Consider the following 19,031-nt stretch of genomic DNA (forward strand, 5'->3'; position numbering starts at 1 on the left):
TCCTAACAAACAGCGTTAGGGAACTGGAGCAGCAGCTGGATGACCTCCGGATCATTCAGGAGAATGAGGAGTTTATAGATAGTAGCTACAGGGAGGTAGTTACGCCAAAGGAGCAACGCGCAGGTAATTGGGTTACCGTCAGGCGAGGGAAGGGCAAAGGGCAGGTAGAGCAGGGTTCCCCTGTGGCCATTCTCCTCAACATCAAGTATACCGATTTGGATACTGTTGGAGGGGGATGACTTACCTGGGACAAGCAGCAGCAGCCGGATCTCTGGCACTGAGTTTGGTTCTGCGGTGCAGAAGGGAGGGTGGAAGAAGAGGAGAGCGGTAGTGATAGGGGACTCAATAGTTAGAGGTACAGAAAGGAGGTTCTGTGGTCATGAAAGAGACTCCTGGATGATTTGTTGCCTCCCGGATGCCAGGGTCAGGGATGTCTCTGATCGCGTGCACAGCATTCTGAAGTGGGAGGGTGATCAACCAGATGTCATGGGACACATCGGTATCAATGACGTAGGAAGAAAGAGTGAGGAGGTCCTGAAGAGTGAGTATAAAGAGCTTGGTAGGAAGTTAAAAACCAGGACCTCGAGGGCGGTAATCTCAGGATTGCTACCTGTGCCATGTGCCAATGAGGGTAAGAATAGCATGCTCTGGCGGATGAACACGTGGCTGAGGAACTGGTGTAGGGGGCAGGGTTTCAGATTTCAGGATCATTGGGACCTCTTCTGGGGCAGTTGGGACCTGTGCAAGAGAGATGGGTTACACCCGAACTACAAGGGGACCAATATCCATGCAGGGAGGTTTGTTAGTGCTTTTAGGGAGGGTTTAAACTAGATTGCAGGGGGGTAGGAACCAAAGTGCGAGAGCAGATATTAGAGCAGGGGTGAAATTAAATGATGTAAAAAGTTCATGCAAATTCACGAATAGGAGGATTGTGTGTGGTGGTAGTAGTCTTCTGAGGTGTGTCTATTTCAATGCAAGGAGTATTGTGGGGAAGGCTGATGAGCTAAGGCTGTGGATTGACACATGGAATTATGACATTATAGCCATTAGTGAAACTTGGCTGCAGGAGGGGCAAGACTGGCAGCTTAATGTTACAGGGTGCCGATGTCTCAGACATGATAGAAGCAGAGGAATGAAGGGTGGGGGGCGGGGTGGCATTGCTAGTCAGGGAAAATGTTACAGCAGTGCTCAGGCAGGACAGATTAGAGGGCTTGTCTACCGAGGCCATATGGGTGGAGCTGAGAAACAGGAAGGGTATGACCACATTAATGGGGTTGTAGTATAGGCCACCCAATAGCCAGCGAGAATTGGAGGAGCAAATCTGCAGAGAGATAGCAGACAACTGCAGGAAACATAAAGTTGTGATAGGGGATTTTAATTTTCCACATATTGATTGGGATTCCCATACTGTTAAAGGTCTAGACGGGTTAGAGTTTGTAAAATGTGTTCAGGAAAGTTTTCTAAATCAATATATAGAGGTACCAACTAGAGAGGATGCAATATTAGATCTCCTATTAGGAAACGAGTTAGGACAGGTGACAGAAGTGTGTGTAGGGAACACTTTGGTTCCAGTGATCATAACACCATTAGTTTCAACTTGATCATGGATAAAGATAGATCTGGTCCTCGGGTTGAGGTTCTAAACTGGAAAAAGGCCAAATTTGAAGAAATGAGAAAGGATCTAAAAAGCATGGATTGGTACAGGTTGTTCTCTGGCAAGGATGTGATTGGTAAGTGGGAGACCTTCAAAGGAGAAATTTTGAGAGTGCAGAGTTTGTATGTTCCCGTCAGGATTAAAGGCAAAGTGAATAAAAATAAGGAACCTTGGTTCTCAAGGGATATTAGAACTCTGATAAAGAAGAAGAGAGAGATGTATGACATGTATAGGAAACAGGGAGCAAATAAGGTGCTTGAGGAGTATAAAAAGTCCAGTCTGTCCTGATGGAGCACTGCCGTGATATTTCCCCTGACAAGTAACACCACCCCTCCTCCTTTAATCTATCCCGCTCTGTCACGTCTAAAACAATAGAACCCCGGAATATTGAGCTGCCAGTCCCTCCCGTCCTGCATTCAAGTCTCACTAATAGCTATGATATCATAATTCCAGGTGTTGATCCAGGTCCTGAGTTCATCTGCCTTTCCTATGGCAGGGCTCTGTCAGGACAGATTAGAGAAGCCAGGTGAGTGGGAAAGGTTAAAGTGCTGAAGAGGAAAGAATCTGATAGGAGAGGAAAGTGACCATAGGAGAAAGGGAAAGAGTAGGGGACCCAGGGGAGGTGATAGGCAGTGAGAAGTAAGTGGTGGGTTTGACGGGAACGTTAAAGTCTGGAGGGGAGGGGAGAGGGAAAAGAGGGTGAGGTAGTGAATAAAGGGGATGGAAGGAAGCAGAAATCAAGATTTTAAATGAAGAGAAGGTGAGGGAAGAATGAGAAAATGAAAGAACAAAAATCAGAATCAGAATTAGGTTTACTATTGCTGACATTAATCATGAAATTGTTTGTGGCAGCAGTACAGTGCAGGCATAACAAATTACCACAAGCTACGACCAAAAAAAAAGTGCAGAAGAGGAATACTGAGGTAGTGTTCCTGGGTTAATGGATCAATCAGAAATCTGATGGTAGAGAGGAAGAAGCTGTTCCTAAAACATTGAGTGTGGTTCTTCAGGATCATATACCTCCTTCCTGATGGTGGTTCTTAAAATTATCCTCCTGATACCTCATGGTGGCTTGTGCTCATGATGAAGCTGGCTAAGACTACAACCTTCTGAAACCTTCTGTGTATTGGTGCCTACATACCAGATGGTGATGCAACCAGTCAGACTGTTGTCCACAGTACATTTGGAAATTTGCTTGAGTCTTTGGTGACATACCAAATCTCAAAAACTCTTAATGAAGTATAGCCATCGGCATTCCCTCATCATGATTGCATCAAAATGATGGGTCCAGATTAGATCCTCTGAGATATTGATATACAGGAAAGAGAGAGGTTTAAAATAAAAAAAGGAAGAGAAGTAACAAAAATGGAGGTGAAAAGTGACAGCTTGTTCGTTTAATCCTAACCTTAATGAAAGGTCTCAGCCCAAAATATCAAGTGTTTATTCCCCTCCATAGATGCTGCCTGACTTGCTAAGTCACTCAAGCATTTTGTGTGTAGCTTATTGGTTTTATTGTATCATTAATCACAACAGTTTGTATGCCATCTAATATTACTGTTTGATGTTGAGTTTTTTTTATATTCCCTCACATCTTCATTCAGTTTGATAAGTGGACCGACACACAGCGTCGCAAGGTTCTTCTTGACCTGTTTGAAAGATGCTCTGTCTCTCAGTTGAAGTTTTGTGAACAATATTTGCGCAGTAGAGTTCCAATGGAAGCATTGGACTTCACCTGTTTCCTTCCCAGAGTGCTGTCTTTGTACATCTTCTCCTTCTTGGATCCAAGGAGCCTTTGCCGGTGTGCACAGGTAACACTTATGCAGAATTCATTCTTCATTTTCAAGATTTGGATGTTGCTACCAAGGCCAGTATTTATTGCACATCTCTAATTATCCTTCAGAATGTATAGTATATAGTATAGTATAGTATATATGTATAGTATATAGTATCAGTCAGCCTAACACTGAACCGTTCCCACAACCTATGGACTCATTTTCAAGGACTCTTTTTCTCATTTTCTCTATATTTATTGCTTATTTGTTCATTTTTCTTTTGTATTTGCAGTTTGTTAATTTTTGCACATTTGTTGTTTGTCTTGTGTATGATCTTTCACTGATGCTAATATGATTCTTTGTATTTACTGTAAATTCCTGCAAGAAAATGAATCTCAGGATTGTATACGATGACATATACGTACTTTGATAATAAACTTACTTTACCTTGGTCTTTTTGAAGTAGTACTGGAACAAACAAATCTATGGTTTTCTAGATGAGAGTTGATCCTGTCTCTAGAATCTTCTCCAATAATTTCCCTACCACTGATGTAAAGCTCACTGGCTATTACTCTCTGGTTTGTCACTGTTGGCTTTCTTAAGCAGAGGAACAATATTGTCTATTCTCCTGTTCATCTGTGTTTAACAAGGATGCAAAGATCTCTATCAAGGCTCCAGCATTCTCCTGTCTTCCTTCTCTTACTATCCTGGGATAGATCCCATCAGGCCCCGGGAACTTATCCACATACATGTTCTTTGAGTCCCAACTCCCACTCCTTCATATCAACATGCCCTAAAATAATAGCATATGCAAGTAACTTCCAAGTCCTTCTCCTTGGTAAATACCAATCCAAAATACTTATTTAGTACATCACACACTTTTATTAGTTATATAGTTCCAGTGATCTCACTGAGCGTATTATGATCACATTGATCATATAAAGCATGCTACATTGCCATCGGAAGCATGGCATCACTTGTGGGCTTCCCCCAGCACATATAAACTAGAAAACCTACAGCACAATACGGGGCCTTCGGCCCACAATGCTGTGCCGAACATGTACTGACATCCTTGGACTTTTGTTGGTTGTTGATGCAAATGACGCATTTCACTGTATGTTTTGGCGGTTTGATGTACATTGACAAATAAAGCAAATCTTTATGTCTTTGATTGTAGCTGTGCCCTTTCTGCTATCTCATAGGTGAACTGGCATTGGAAAAATCTTGCTGAGTTGGATCAACTCTGGATGCCCAAATGCCTGAGACTAGGTTGGTACATCAGCTTCTCACCTACTCCCTATGAACAAAGAATCTGGAAAAGACATTACATTGAGATGGTGAAGGAGCTGAATGTTACCAAGCCAAAGGTTAGTGACATATCCCAATGTACTTCAGTGATTTGCCGCATTCATTAATTTGTTACCTGTAAATATTCTTAGATTATTTGAATATTGATTGACATCTCCCTTTAGCAAGGGGTTTAGATGGGGTGGAGTTTGTTAGGTGTGTTCAGGAAGGTTTCCTGACACAATATGTCGATAAGCTTACAAGAGGAGAGGCTGTACTTGATCTGGTATTGGGAAATGAACCTGGTCAGGTATCAGGTCTCTCAGTGGGAGAGCATTCTGGAGATAGTGATCACAATTCTATCTCCTTTACCATAGCATTGGAGAGGGATTAGAACAGACATGTTAGGAAAATGTTTAATTGGAGTAAGGGGAAATATGAAGCTATCAGGCAGGAACTTGGAAGCATAAATTGGGAACACGTTCTCAGGGAAATGTACGGCAGAAATGTGGCAAGTGTTCAGGGGATATTTGTACCATGCATATATAGGTACATTCCAATGAACAAGGAAAGGATGGTAGGGTACAGAAACCATGGTGTACAAAGGCTGTTGAAAATCTAGTCAAGAAGAAAAGAAAAGCTTACGAAAGGTTCGAAAAAATTAAGTAATGATAGAGATCTAGAAGATTATAAGGCTAGCAGGAAGAAGCTTAAGAATGAAATTGTGAGAGCCCGAACTGGCCATGAGAAGGCCTTGGTGAGCAGGATTAAAGAAAACTCCAAGGCATTTTACAAGTATGTGAAGAGCAAGAGGATAAGATATGAGAGAATAGGACCAATCAAGTGTGACAGTGGAAAAGTGTGTATGGAATCGAAGGAGATAGCAAAGGTACTTAATGAATATTTTGCTTCAGTATTCACAACAGAAAAGGATCTTGGTGATTGTAGGGATGAGTTACAGCAGATTGAAAAGCTTGAGCATGTAGACATTAAGAAAGAATGTGTGCTGGAGCTTTTGGAAAGCATCAATTTGGATAAGTCTCTGGGACCGGATGAGATGTTCCCCAGGCTACTGTGGGAGGTGAGGAAGGAGATTGCTGAGCCTCTGGCAATAATCTTTGTATTATCAATGGGGACAGGAGAGGTTCCAGGGGATTGGAGGGTTGCAGATGTTCCCTTATTCAAGAAAGGGAGTAGAGATAACCCGGGAAATTATAGACTAGTGAGTCTTACTTCAGTGGTTGGTAAGTTGATGCAAAAGATCTTGAGAGGCAGGATTTATGAACATTTGGAGAGGCATAATATGATTAGGAATAATCAGCATGGCTTTGTCAAAGACAGGTCATGCCTTACGAGCCTGAATTAATTTTTTGTGGATGTGCCTAAACACGTTGATGAAGGAAGAGCAGTAGATGTAGTGTATATGGATTTCAGCAAGGCATTTGATAAGGTACCCATGCAAGGCTTATTGAGAAAGTAAGGAGGCATGGGATCCAAGAGGACCTTGCTTTGTGGATCCAGAATTGGCTTGCCCACAGAAGGCAAAGAGTCGTTGTAGACGGGTCATATTCTGCATGGAGGTCGGTGACCAGTGGTGTGCCTCAGGGAATTGTTCAAAAGTTCAAAGGTCAAATTTAATGACAGAGAAATGCTTTTTCTTTGCAAACATCCACGAAAACAGAGAAGTTCACCAAAGAATGAACAACAGTTAAATGTGAGAACCCCAAAGTCCGCCCCAGCAACCCGCCCCTCACACATAAGCGGCAGTGAGCAACGACTCCCCCCTCCCCCACCCCTTCTCTTTGTGATTTTTATAACTGACCTGGATGGGTTAGTAAATTTGCTGATGACACAAAGGTTGGGGGTGTTGTGGATAGCGTGGCGGGCTGTCAGAGGTTACAGTGGGGCATTGATAGGATGCAAAACTGGGCTGAGAAGTGGCAGATGGAGTTCAACCCAGATGGTTCATTTTGGTAGGTCGAATATGATGGCAGAATGTAGTATTAATGGTCAGACTCTTGGCAGTGTGGAGGATCAGAGGGATCTTGGGGTCTGAGTCCATAGGACACTCAAAGCTGCTGTGCAGATTGACTCTGTGGTTAAGAAGGCACACTTAATGTTGACGCTAAAATTTATCTGAACTTTTGGCTCATAGGATGGAAAATATTCTGCCTTTTATTATCTCTGATGACCAGACCGGATTTATTACAAATCGTTATTCTCATTTTAACATTCGTCGTTTACTGAATGTTATTTATTCTCCCTCTAAAGAAACTTTGGAATGCATGATTTCTTTGGATGCTGAGAAAGCATTTGACCAGGTTGAATGGAATTATTTATTTAAAATATTAGAAAAATTTCAATTTGGGTCCAATTTTATTCAGTGGATTAAATTACTTTATTCATCTCCCACTGCACAGGTTTTTACTAACTCTCAGAGTTCTAAACCATTTAATCTCCAATGTGGAACCAGACAAGGATGTCCTTTGAGTCCTTTGCTTTTTGATTTGGCTTTAGAGCCTTTAGCCATTGCATTTCGTGAATCCCTTGACATCTTGGGTATTTTAAGGAGGGGTGTCACTCATTAGTTGTCACTTTATGCTGATGACCTTTTGCTCTACATCTCTAATGTGGAATCCTCTCTACCTTCAATACTCTCATTACTTTATGAATTTAGTCGGTTCTCAGGATATAAACAATCTTCATAAGAGTGAACTTTTTCCTTTGAATAATTTGGTATCAGTCAACTCTGACCTTCCTTTTAAAATTGTAAGAAATCAATTTACTTATTTGGGTATAACAATTACTAGGAATTATAAATTTCTTTTTAAAGAAAACTTTATTACTCTTTTAGAATATGTTAAGAAGGTACTATCAAGTTGGTCTCCCATTTCTTTATTGCTGATTGGACATATTAATTCTATTAAAATGAATATTTTGCCTAAATTTTTATATTTATTTCAAACCCTACCTGTTTTTATTCCTAAATCCTTTTTTGACTCTTTAGATTTGATTATGTCTTCTTACTTATGGAAGAATAAAACCCCCCAATTAAATAAAGTTCATCTTCAGAAAATGAGAAAAAATGGGGGATTTGCCCTATCCAGTTTTAGGTTTTATTACTGGGCAGTCAACATACGCTACCGTAGGTTTTGGTTATACTACATTAATTGTGAAGACTGTCCGGTTTGGGTTTCTTCAGAAGTTAATTCTGTTAATAAATTTTCTATTATTTCTCTTCTTGGTTCTTCAATTCCTCTATCCTTAAGTAATTTAACTGATAAGTATGTAGTTAAACATTCTTTGAGGATTTGGTTACAATTTAGAAAATTCTTTGGTTTATTTGGTTTTTCACTCTCTGGTCCCATTTTTTCTGATTTTCTTTTAAACCTTCTTTGACTGATGTAGTTTTTAAAGAGTGGAATAGACTAGAAGTATCTGTTTGTTGGAGATAGTCTTTCCTCGTTTGTTCAACTATCTATTAAATATAATCTTTGTAAAGCTCACTTTTTTAGATATTTACAAATTAGAGATTTCTTGCTGTTACGTACCCCGTAACTGGGTTGCCAAACCAGCAGAAATGGACCACTTAGTTGGAGTCTGGTTTAACAGAACTAATAAAGTTTTATTAAAGAAATAAGTAACACAGTACTCTAATCGTAAGGATATAAATGCAACAGGTTAGCAATGATAAAACACACATGTACTCAGAACTAGGGTAATAGGAATCAAGCAAGTTCTATCGCAGTCTAGGGGTAAAATGATCAGTCTCAAGTGACGCAGAGTTCAGTTCAGCTTAGTACAGTTCGCAGTAATCGCTGTTGTGCCGTTGGGGAGAGAGAGAGAGAGCGAGCGCGAGGGAATATGCAAATCTGATTCAGACAGACCTTTAATATTCTTCGCAGTTAGCTCTCGGGCGGACCCTTTGTTATGTCTTCTGTGGTCACCGACTGTGACCCCTCCGCTCCGGATACAACCGTTCTTCCGCGGTGAACCCGGCACCCAGGCAAGGGCCGACACACACACCAGGTTCCCGCCGATCGTACCCTTTCACCCTGTGCGTCTATGGTCAGTTTCCGCGACCAGACCTCCAAACTCCCACCAACTTGTGGGGGCACACCGCTCTTCCAGGGTCTCGTTATCTCGTGATCTCGTGGTGTGTGTCGTGCCTTAGCGAACCTGTTCTTTTTATCCCCCTGCTGGGGTATCGCCTGTCCATCAAACTTCAAACAGTTCAGGTTCAAAGCAACCGGTCTGTCAATACTCTTAATTGTGTTTCGCTTCCGTTATCTCTCTCTCCTCTCTCATTAACATTTTGAACGCTTCTCCATTGTCTCCCTTATCTCTCTCATCAGTATCAATCTTCTGATAACTTGGTTTGTCGTCACACCTTGCGTTCTCAACTTCATACATTTCCTAAATGTCCAGATAAGAATTTAATTGATACAATTTTTACTTTGAAACCTTTTCATAATGGATCTATTTCTAATATTTATAGTATTGTTGTTGGCAATGAGAAGCATTCTGTTACACCAAATTAAAAACCTCTGGGAACAAGACCTACAGATTTATTTTTTTCTGTAATTTATTTTTTATTGAATTTCATCATCAAACAAACATTTCCACAAGATGTATTTCAGACACTGTACATATATATCATATAATCATACTTGTCACAAATCTCCACATAATACTTACCTGAGGTATACACTTATAGAAAGGAGAGGAATGAAAGAACAATCGAAAGAAGAAAACTATGTACAGAGTAGGGAGTGATCTTTTATTTTACAACATATTCATTGACTTGTGAGAATAAAATCAGGCCTATGAGGTGTTATGTTGTTCCAGTATGAATAAAATTGTTCCAACTTATGATTAACAGATGCTACAGATTTCAATTGATGAGGATACTTGGAATGAAATTTTTAAACTTGTTCACACCTCTTTGTTATGTGTGCGTCACTCTCTTTTACAATTTAAAGTGGTTCATAGAGCCTATATGATTAAAGATAACCTCTCTTGGTTTTACTCAGATTTTTCTCCATACTGTAATAGGGGTAATGTTGAAGAGGCCCCTGTAATTCATATGTTTTGGTCCTGTCTGCGGCTTGATAAATTTTGGAAAGAAGTATTTCAAACTTTCTCGGAGCTTTTTAAAGTAAACTTTAAACCCAACCCTCTGACTGCCTTGTTTGGCATTGTTGGAGGAAATGATTTTACTCTTAAGCTAAATGATTTGCATATTTTGGCTTTTATTTCTCTTTTAGCCAGAAGAGTTTTGTTGCTTAAATGGAAAGATGCCATTCCGCCTGCTCATGCCCATTGGTTGATTGATGTTATGTCATGTTTAAATCTAGAGAAGGTTAGGTGTTCTATTTCTATACCTAGACAAGATTTTTTCATATTACGGGGACCTTTTTGGAACTACTTTTACAATTGTCGACTTGTTCAGCAATGATAATGGCTATTGTATGTTTGAATTTACGACTATATGTCAGATATTTTTTTTCTTTTAACCAAACAGCTGGTTTTTTCACTTTTTGTTTTGTTATGGGGTTTTGATTTTGCTTTAGATTAGAATAAAATATACCTTTTCAATATTATAGTTAATTTACATAGTTATGGGGCATTTCAATCTTGTTTCTGTTTTCATAATGTAATGTATTTTGTATTCGTCTATGCAAGTGATTAATAAAAATATTGAAAAAGAAGAAGGCATACAGTGCATTGGCCTTCATCAACCGTGGGATTGAGTTTAAGAGGTAATGTTACAGCTATACTGTATAGGACCCTGGTCAGACCCCACTTGGGGAATTGTGCTCAGTTCTGGTCACCTCACCACAGGAAGGATGTGGAAACTATAGAAAGGGTACAGAAGAGATTTACAAAGATGTTGCCTGAATTGGGGAGCATGCCCTATGAGAATAGGTTGAGTGAGCTCGGCCTTTACTCCGGCGGAGGATGAGAGGTGACCTGATAGAGGTGTATAAGATGATGAGAGGCATTGATTGTGTGGATAGTCAGAGGCTTTTTCCCAGGGCTGAAATGGCTATCATGAGAGGGCACAGTTTTGAGGTGCTTGGAAGCAGGTACAGAGAAGATGTTAGGGGTAAGTTTTTTTTACACAGAGAGTGGTGAGTGCATGGAATAGGCTGCCAGCGACGGTGGTGGAGGCGGATACGATAGGGTCTTTTAAGAGACTCCTGGATAGGTACATGGAAATTAGAAAAATAGGGGGCTATGGGTAACCCTAGGTAATTTCCAAAGTAAGTACATGTTCAACACAGCTTTTTGGGCCAAAAGGCCTGTATTGTGCTGTAGGTTTTCTATGTTTCTATTATCGGTATTGAAATGAGTAACACACACTGTTTCTAAAAATAGGAAAAAATATAGATAAACACTCAGTGGCCATTTTATTCTGTATCTACTGAAAAAATATAGTGACCACCGAGTGTATTTTGTGGTTTTCTGAGGCTGTAGTCTATCTACTTCAAGCTGTACACCCTCTTTGCAGGTCTGAAAACCAGTAGAGTTTTTTTTAATTGTATATCAGTCTGGGCACTGGAAGGTTTAGAATGGGAAAACGTCTCAAGGCTGCTGTTTTCCATTTAAGTTTGTGAACCAATTGGCAAACGATGTTGCATTCTCCAGTTTGTACTAAATATTAATTACAACTTAAAATTGATTGTGAGCTTATCATTATGCCTGAGGATGATTGCATCCTCAAGCATAAGGATAAAGTCAGAAGCGAACTTTATTGAATATAATTCTAATCAATCAGAACTTGTCTGGTCAGATTTACTCCTGGCTTCAAGTTGCCTACATCTGTTGATTTGTTATGAATTAGTTATGATGCTGCCTGTTAGATTTCAAAGGTAGTCACTTTTGATTGTTGTGCATGAAGAAACAAATAGAGAAGGGGTTCTAACTGGATGGCCCTTTTAAAGAGCCAGCACAGTTACACAAGGCTTAATGTATTAATTTGCTTTTCTGTAATTCCATCATAATATATTTTAAACCTCATACTTGAAAAATGGATGGAACACAACAATACCTTTGTGCATTATAATAATTGTGAGAAGGAAATTACCTATAAGTATTTTCTATTTCAATCCCTTTTGAAACTTTTGGGCTGATTCTACAGTTCTTCTTAATCCAGGGTTCTTCTTGTTCCCAGACACCACCTAAAGAAGAATTTATTGTGGCGGATGTTCACTCATTATCAAAGGATATGGCAGAGCAGAAGCAGCCCACAGTTCTTTCCCCACCCGGGAAAGCTCGGCTTGAACTCCCACCCTGGCGTGGTTCAGACCGACACCCAACAGATACCATACGTTTCAACTACCTGGACAACAGTGATCCTATTGAGCTAACTGGGTAAGTATAAGGAAACTTGCTAAAGACCAAGAATGATATGCATTAACAATTTGGAAGAAGGAACCAAGTATAGCATATCTACAGTATGTTTGCTGATGACACTAAATTGAACATAGAACATAGAACATAGAATAGTACAGCACAGTACAGGCCCTTCAGCCCACAATGTTGTGCCGACCCTCAAACCCTGCCTCCCATATAAGCCCCCACCTTAGATTCCTCCATATACCTGTCTAGTAGTCTCTTAAACTTCACTAGTGTATCTGCCTCCACCACTGACTCAGGCAGTGCATTCCACGCAACAACCACTCTCTGAGTAAAAAATCTTCCTCTAATATCCCCCTTGATCTTCCCACCCCTTACCTTAAAGCCATGTCCTCTTGTATTGAGCAGTGGTGCCCTGGGGAAGAGGCGCTGGCTATTCACTCTATCTATTCCTCTTATTATCTTGTACACCTCTATCATGTCTCCTTTCATCCTCCTTCTCTCCAAAGAGTAAAGCCCTAGCTCCCTTAATCTCTGATCATAATTCATACTCTCTAAACCAGGCAGCATCCTGGTAAATCTCCTCTGTACCCTTTCCAGTGCTTCCACGTCCTTCCTATAGTGAGGTGGCCAGAACTGGACACAGTACTCCAAGTGTGGCCTAACCAGAGTTTTATAGAGCTGCATCATTACATTGCGACTCTTAAACTCTATCCCTCAACTTATGAAAGCTAAGACCCCATAAGCTTTCTTAACTACCCTATCCACCTGTGAGGCAACTTTCAGGGATCTGTGGACATGTACCCTGAGATCCCTCTGCTCCTCCACACTACCAAGTATCCTGCCATTTACTTTGTACTCTGCCTTGGAGTTTGTCCTTCCAAAGTGTACCACCTCACACTTCTCTGGGTTGAACTCCATCTGCCACTTCTCAGCCCACTTCTGCATCCTATCAATGTCTCTCTGCAATCTTTGACAATCCTCTACACTATCTACAACACCACCAACCTTTGTGTCATCTGCAAACTTGCCAACCCACCCTTCTACCCCCACATCCAGGTCGTTAATAAAAATCATGAGAAGTAGAGGTCCCAGAACAGATCCTTGTGGGACACCACTGGTCACAATCCTCCAATCTGAAAGTACTCCCTCCACCACCACCCTCTGCCTTCTGCAGGCAAGCCAATTCTGAATCCACCTGGCCAAACTTCCCTGGATCCCATGCCTTCTAACTTTCTGAATAAGCCTACCGTGTGGAACCTTGTCGAATGCCTTACTAAAATCCATATAGATCACATCCACTGCACTACCCTCATCTATATGCCTGGTCACCTCCTCAAAGAACTCTATCAGGCTTGTTAGACGTGATCTGCCCTTCACAAAACCATGCTGACTGTCCCTGATCAGACCATGATTCTCCAAATGCCTATAGATCCTATCTCTAAGAATCTTTTCCAACAGCTTTCCCACCACAGACGTAAGGCTCACTGGTCTATAATTACCCGGACTATCCCTACTACCTTTTTTGAACAAGGGGACAACATTCGCCTCCCTCCAATCCTCCGGTACCATTCCCGTGGACAACGAGTGGAAAAGCAAATTGTGCAGAGGATTTGGAGAGTCTGCAGAGTGATATAGATAGGTTAACTGAATGAGCAAGGGTCTGGCAGATAAACTACAACATTGATAAGTGTGAGGTCATCTACTTAAGAAGGAAAAATAGAAGATCAGATTATTATTTATGTGGTGAAAGATTCCAGCATACTGTTGGTTGTGCAGAAGGAGTTGAGAGTGTTTGTGCGTGAATTGCAAAAGGTTGGTTTGCAGGTGTAATAAGTTATGGAAAAGGCAAATGAAATGTTGAGTTTCATTGCTAGAGAGATTGAATTTAAGAGCAGTAAGGTTATGCTGTAACTGCATAAGGTACTGGTGAAGTGCACGTGGACTACTCTGTGTAGTTCTGGTCTCTTTACTTGAGGAAAGATTACTTGGAGGTGAAGCAGCAGATGTTCACTGGGTTGATTTCACAGATGAGGGCATAAATCTATGAGGAGAAACACAGTCACCTGGGATTATACTCACTGGAATTCAGAAGAATGAGAAGTGATCTTATAGAGACATAAAATCATGAAAAGAATAGAGAAGATAGAGACAGGGAAGTTTTTTCCATTGATAGGTAAGATTAGAACAAGAGAACACCGCCTCAGGATATAGGAGAATATATCTGGGACAGAGATGAGGAGAAACTGCTTTTCCTAGTGACAGTGAATCTGTAGAATTCTCTGCCTGTGGAAGCAGTGCAGGCTACCCATTAAATACTGTATATTCGAGACACAGTTAGATAGATCTGTGCATAACAGGAGAATTGAGGATTATGGAGAAAAGGCAGGTAGTGGAGCTGAGTCCACAGTCAGATCAGTCATGATCTTATTGAATGGCAGAGTAGGCTTGACAGGCCAAATGGCCTACTTCTGCTCCTAGTTACGTTCTTATCAGCAGATGCCCAGGCTGGCAACACTTCAGCGCTCTGGCTGAATTACAGAGGCCAGCAGTCATTGTCTGGTAGACCAGGAGAAGTGTTCACTTACCAGTCTTAAAGTGGTAGAGATACTTGCTGATGAAGTGGTAAATATACTTCTACTGTCTTGAGATGCCCACAGTTTAATCCAGTGCAGAGTGAGGGGCATGCAAATAGAGTATTTTCATCCATACCAGCAATGTTCTTCTTGGTCCACAGGAAGGTCAGGGAAAGAAATCAGGGATTTGAATGAATTACCATTCTCATCAGAAGGTCTGCATGGGTCAGATAGAAAGGTTGAGGGAAATACAGGGCCTTTATCACCCACGAAGCCTGCTTTTGGAAGCCCTCTGGCTGCTAACTTACTGATGGATATTTGTTGTCATTTCTGACTTGTCTGCCCCTGATTTTGGGCATGTATCTCTGGACATGTGTATCACCATGTAAATAACCTGAGTCCACAAATATTAGTAGTTTCTCTTCAAGGGAGGGTTAGAAGTAAGTTCAGTTTGGAGAGCTATTTCTGAGGGAGAATGGCAATATTTTTTGTGGATAGGTTATGGAAAATGCTCATCACATTTTATTCTTATGTTTATGAAGATTACTATCAAACGCCTGAATAGATTTTTAATTGGACAAAATAGGCTCTTCCTTTTAATGTTCAACATGTACAGCAAGTTAATTAATGGCATTATTTATTGGAATTGTGGTCATTTCTGTAATCTGTCACATAAGGATATATTTGCATTGTACAATTTCCCATGCATTTTCCTGCAGATAATATGAGATCTTGTTTAAGGCATCTGATGCCCTGCAAAACTTTATTCATTCTGCATGCTGTGCATTGAATTAATAATATTATTTTTGGTTGGCCTATTTTTCCAGGAAGAAGAAGGGAAGCCGCGCCTCTCCTGATCTTATTCGCCAAAGTCATGACAGAAAGAAACATCCGTCAGCAAACTATAAGATGCGGAAAGTAAAATCACTGGTATGCCCACCAATACTTTCTTTCTTTGTCCTGATTACTTTTGTCCCGAAGACAGGCCTGAAACGTTAGATTGTTTATTCCCCTCCATGGATTCTGTTGGATTCTGATGTTTTTGCTCCAAGGTTCTTGGAGGTACACAGCAAATCAGGCAGCATTTATAGAAGGGAATAAATGGTCAACGTTTCAATGAAGGGTCCTGGTGGAGTGTCTCGGACTGACACATAGAGGCTGCCTGACCTGCTGAGTTCCTCCAGCATCTTATGTGTGTACCATATTATTTCTGCTTCTGCCTTGACAATCCAATTGATTACTCTTTTCCCTTTGTTGATTGCAGATTCACAATGATCAGATATGAGAATATTGATTTTGCTGTAAGTTGTTTAATTTTCCCCTCAGCTCCTAGTGTTTAAGAGTAATTTTATCTTGCTCTCCTTTTAAATTTTTGATCTGATTTTATCAAGACCTCATACAGCAGAATTTCAAACAGCAGTGTACCTGCTCAAGGTTCTTAATATCATCGCAAATTCTCCTTCTCTCCCATGAGCCAGGGGAGAGAATTAGCAGGAATCAGCAGGAATTATGCATTTCTTCAATGAAGCTTTGTTCATTATTATGAATCTTTTCTTCAGAATAGAGTATTCAGGAATCTTGTGCAAGAAATTCATAGTTCTGATTATGAATCCTGTCTCATAGCTGATGTAGTTTGGGCTTCAGTACTGGGAACATTGGTCAGCGTTCATAGGCTCATTGTTCCTCCCTCTGAATTAGAAGATTTTGCTGAGACAGTGGTTATTTACTTGTGCTTTGAGATTCAATGATGGTGTTTTGAAGGCAGTGAAGAAATGAATTAAAAATGTATATTTTTACAGATAGATCACTCCCAGTATATGGAAGACTCATGTCTTCCAGAGTCTTGCTCTGAACCAATATTGTCAAGAGGCATTGTAATTCAGTGGAGGCAAGTTGACAGAGGACATTGGCCTGTAGATGTTTAGCGTAAGGCAGTCTCATAAGCTTCATTGAAAGCGTTGACAATAGCTTGGGGCTTGGCCTCTGAGTGGGCTCAAGTGCTAGTGTCAAGTACATACTGCAGTTCCACATGTACATTGAAACAAACAGTAAAATGAGTTGTTTTTGTCAATGACCAACATCATCTGAGGATTTGCTGGAGGCAGCCTGCAATTGTCTCCACATTTCCAGCGCCATCATAGCAGGCCCACAATTTACTAACCCTTGCTATAGTACATTGGTACAGATTCGAACAACCTTGATTCTGCACTTTTAACAGTTTTCCATTAGTTCTACAAGTTAGTGCTACTGTAATGAGAAATTTAGTGAAGTTAGGATGCTACATTGTGGTCATGTATGAGAGAGATAATGGAGACAATGGCAATGGCACAGGCTTATTTGACACCAGTCTTCACTGAAAATGGTTCTGTTGTAGACCTATTGACTTCTAATGTCTTCTGATCTCTAAATAGTCCAAAACTGAACTTACACCATGGTGTTTTCTATCTCCAACCACTCCAAACTCATGCCCTAAAGAGGTAATCTAAGGTTTCTGTAGATAATTAAACAGGTTTCTCAGGTACATCCTGTGATAAACCTCTGTAGCCATGCAATATCTTACAGCTTTTGTAGGAATGGCATTCTCAGATGGGCTGTCCACCATCACTTGCGGACATTGCTCCATTCATCCATGCCAACTGTCCACCTAGTTCCTGAATTCTCAAAAGTGACTGAAATACTGTACAACACTGGGGAACGTGGAGCAAAGATAAACAGCAACAAAATATAAGAAAATTAGAAACTGGAGAAAGAATGGATTCACTTGCAATGTGAACACAGTATTGCATTAATATCCAGCAAATTGATAAGTAAGGTGTCCATAACACCATAAGATCATATGAGCAGAATTAAGCCATTTGGCCCATTGAGTCTACCCCACCATTTTATCATTGCTGATCCAATTTCCTCTCAGCCCCAGTCTCCTGCCTTCTCATATCCTTTCATGTTCTGACCAATCAAGAATCTATCAACCTCTGCCTTAAATATACATAAATACAGCCTCCACAGCTGCTTGTGGCAAATAATTCCGCAGATTCACCACCCTTTGGCTAAAGAAATTCCTGCTCTTCTCTGTTCAAAAAGGATACCCCTCTATTCTGAGACTGTGTCCCCTGGTCTTAGACTCTCCCACCATAGGAAACATCCTCTCCACATCCACTCTATCAAGGACTTTCACCATTCAATAGCTTTCAGTGAGGTCTCCTCTCATTTCCAGAGCCATCAGATGCTCTTCATATGACAAGCCATTCAATCCTGGAATCAGTTTTGTGAACCTCCTTTGAACCCTCTCCAGTTTCAGCACGTCCTTTTTTAAGATAAGGGGTCCAAACCTGCTCATAATACTCCAAGTAAAGCCTCACCAGTGCTTTATATACATTACATCTTTGTCTTTATATTCTAGTCCTCTTGAAATAAATGCTAGGTATTTGCTGCCTTCTCCACAGACTCAACTCACAAGTTATTACCTTAAGGGAATCCTGCATAAGGACTCCCAAGTGCCTTTGCATCTCAGTTTTTTTGTATTTTCTCTCCATTTTGAAAATAGTCAACTCTTTGATTTCTTCTACCAAAGTGCGTGACCATACACTTCTCAACACTGGATTCCACCTGCCATCTTTTTGCCCATTCTCCTAGTCTGTCTAAATTCTCCTATAGCCTCTCTACTTCCTCAAAACTAACTGCCCCTCCAGCTATCTTCATATCATCTGCAAAGTTGCAACAAAGCCATGAATTCCATCATCCAAATGATTGACATACAGTGTAAAAAGAATAGGTCCCAACACAGACCCCTGTGGAACACCAGTGGTTACTGGCAGCCAGTCAGAAAAAGCTCTCTTTATTCCCACTCTTTGCCTCCTGCCAATCAGCTACTACTTTATTCATGCAAGAATCTTTTCTGTAATATTATGAGCTTGCAGCTTGTTAAGCAGACTCGTGTGGCACCTTGTCAAAGACCTTCAGAAAATCCAAGTACACAACATCAACCGATTCTCCTTTGTGTATCCTCCTTGTTACCACTTCAAAGAATTCCAACAAACTTGTCTGGCAAGATACTCTCTTGAGGAAGCCATGTTGGCTATGTTCTATTTAATCATGCGCCTCCAAGTACCCTGAGACCTCATCCTTAATAAATGACTCCAACATCTTCCAAACCACTGAGGTCAAACTAACTGGCCTATAGTTTCCTTTCTTTGGCCTCTCTCCCTTCTTGAAGAGTGGAGTGACATTTGCAATTTTCCAGTCTTCCAGAACCATTCTAGAATTTAGTGGTTTTCAAAAGATCATTACTAATGCCACCACGATTTCTTCAGCCACCTCTTTCAGAACTATGGGGTGTACACCATCTGGTCCAGGTTACTTACCTGCCTTCAGACCTTTCTG

The 19,031-nt window shown here is 40.7% G+C and overlaps 1 protein-coding gene across 3 annotated transcripts in view; it reads left to right on the forward strand.

Moving 5' to 3' along the window:
- Positions 1 to 19,031, forward strand: part of fbxo16 (F-box protein 16) — a 48,738-nt gene that overhangs the window by 7,719 nt on the left and 21,988 nt on the right. For 2 of the 3 annotated variants that reach the window (XR_011884997.1, XM_072251079.1), the window contains exons 4-7: positions 3,256 to 3,462; positions 4,629 to 4,793; positions 11,873 to 12,090; positions 15,479 to 15,581. Coding sequence is in view for 2 of the 3 variants with exons in the window: in XM_072251079.1 (XP_072107180.1) it covers positions 3,256 to 3,462; positions 4,629 to 4,793; positions 11,873 to 12,090; positions 15,479 to 15,581 (693 nt within the window). In the remaining variant the exon portion in view is untranslated. The remainder of the gene's footprint in view (positions 1 to 3,255; positions 3,463 to 4,628; positions 4,794 to 11,872; positions 12,091 to 15,478; positions 15,582 to 19,031) is intronic. The other variant, XM_072251080.1, reaches the window with a different exon arrangement.

Source organism: Mobula birostris, chromosome 2 (genome assembly GCF_030028105.1).
Source record: "Mobula birostris isolate sMobBir1 chromosome 2, sMobBir1.hap1, whole genome shotgun sequence".
Classification (NCBI taxonomy): domain Eukaryota; kingdom Metazoa; phylum Chordata; class Chondrichthyes; order Myliobatiformes; family Myliobatidae; genus Mobula; species Mobula birostris.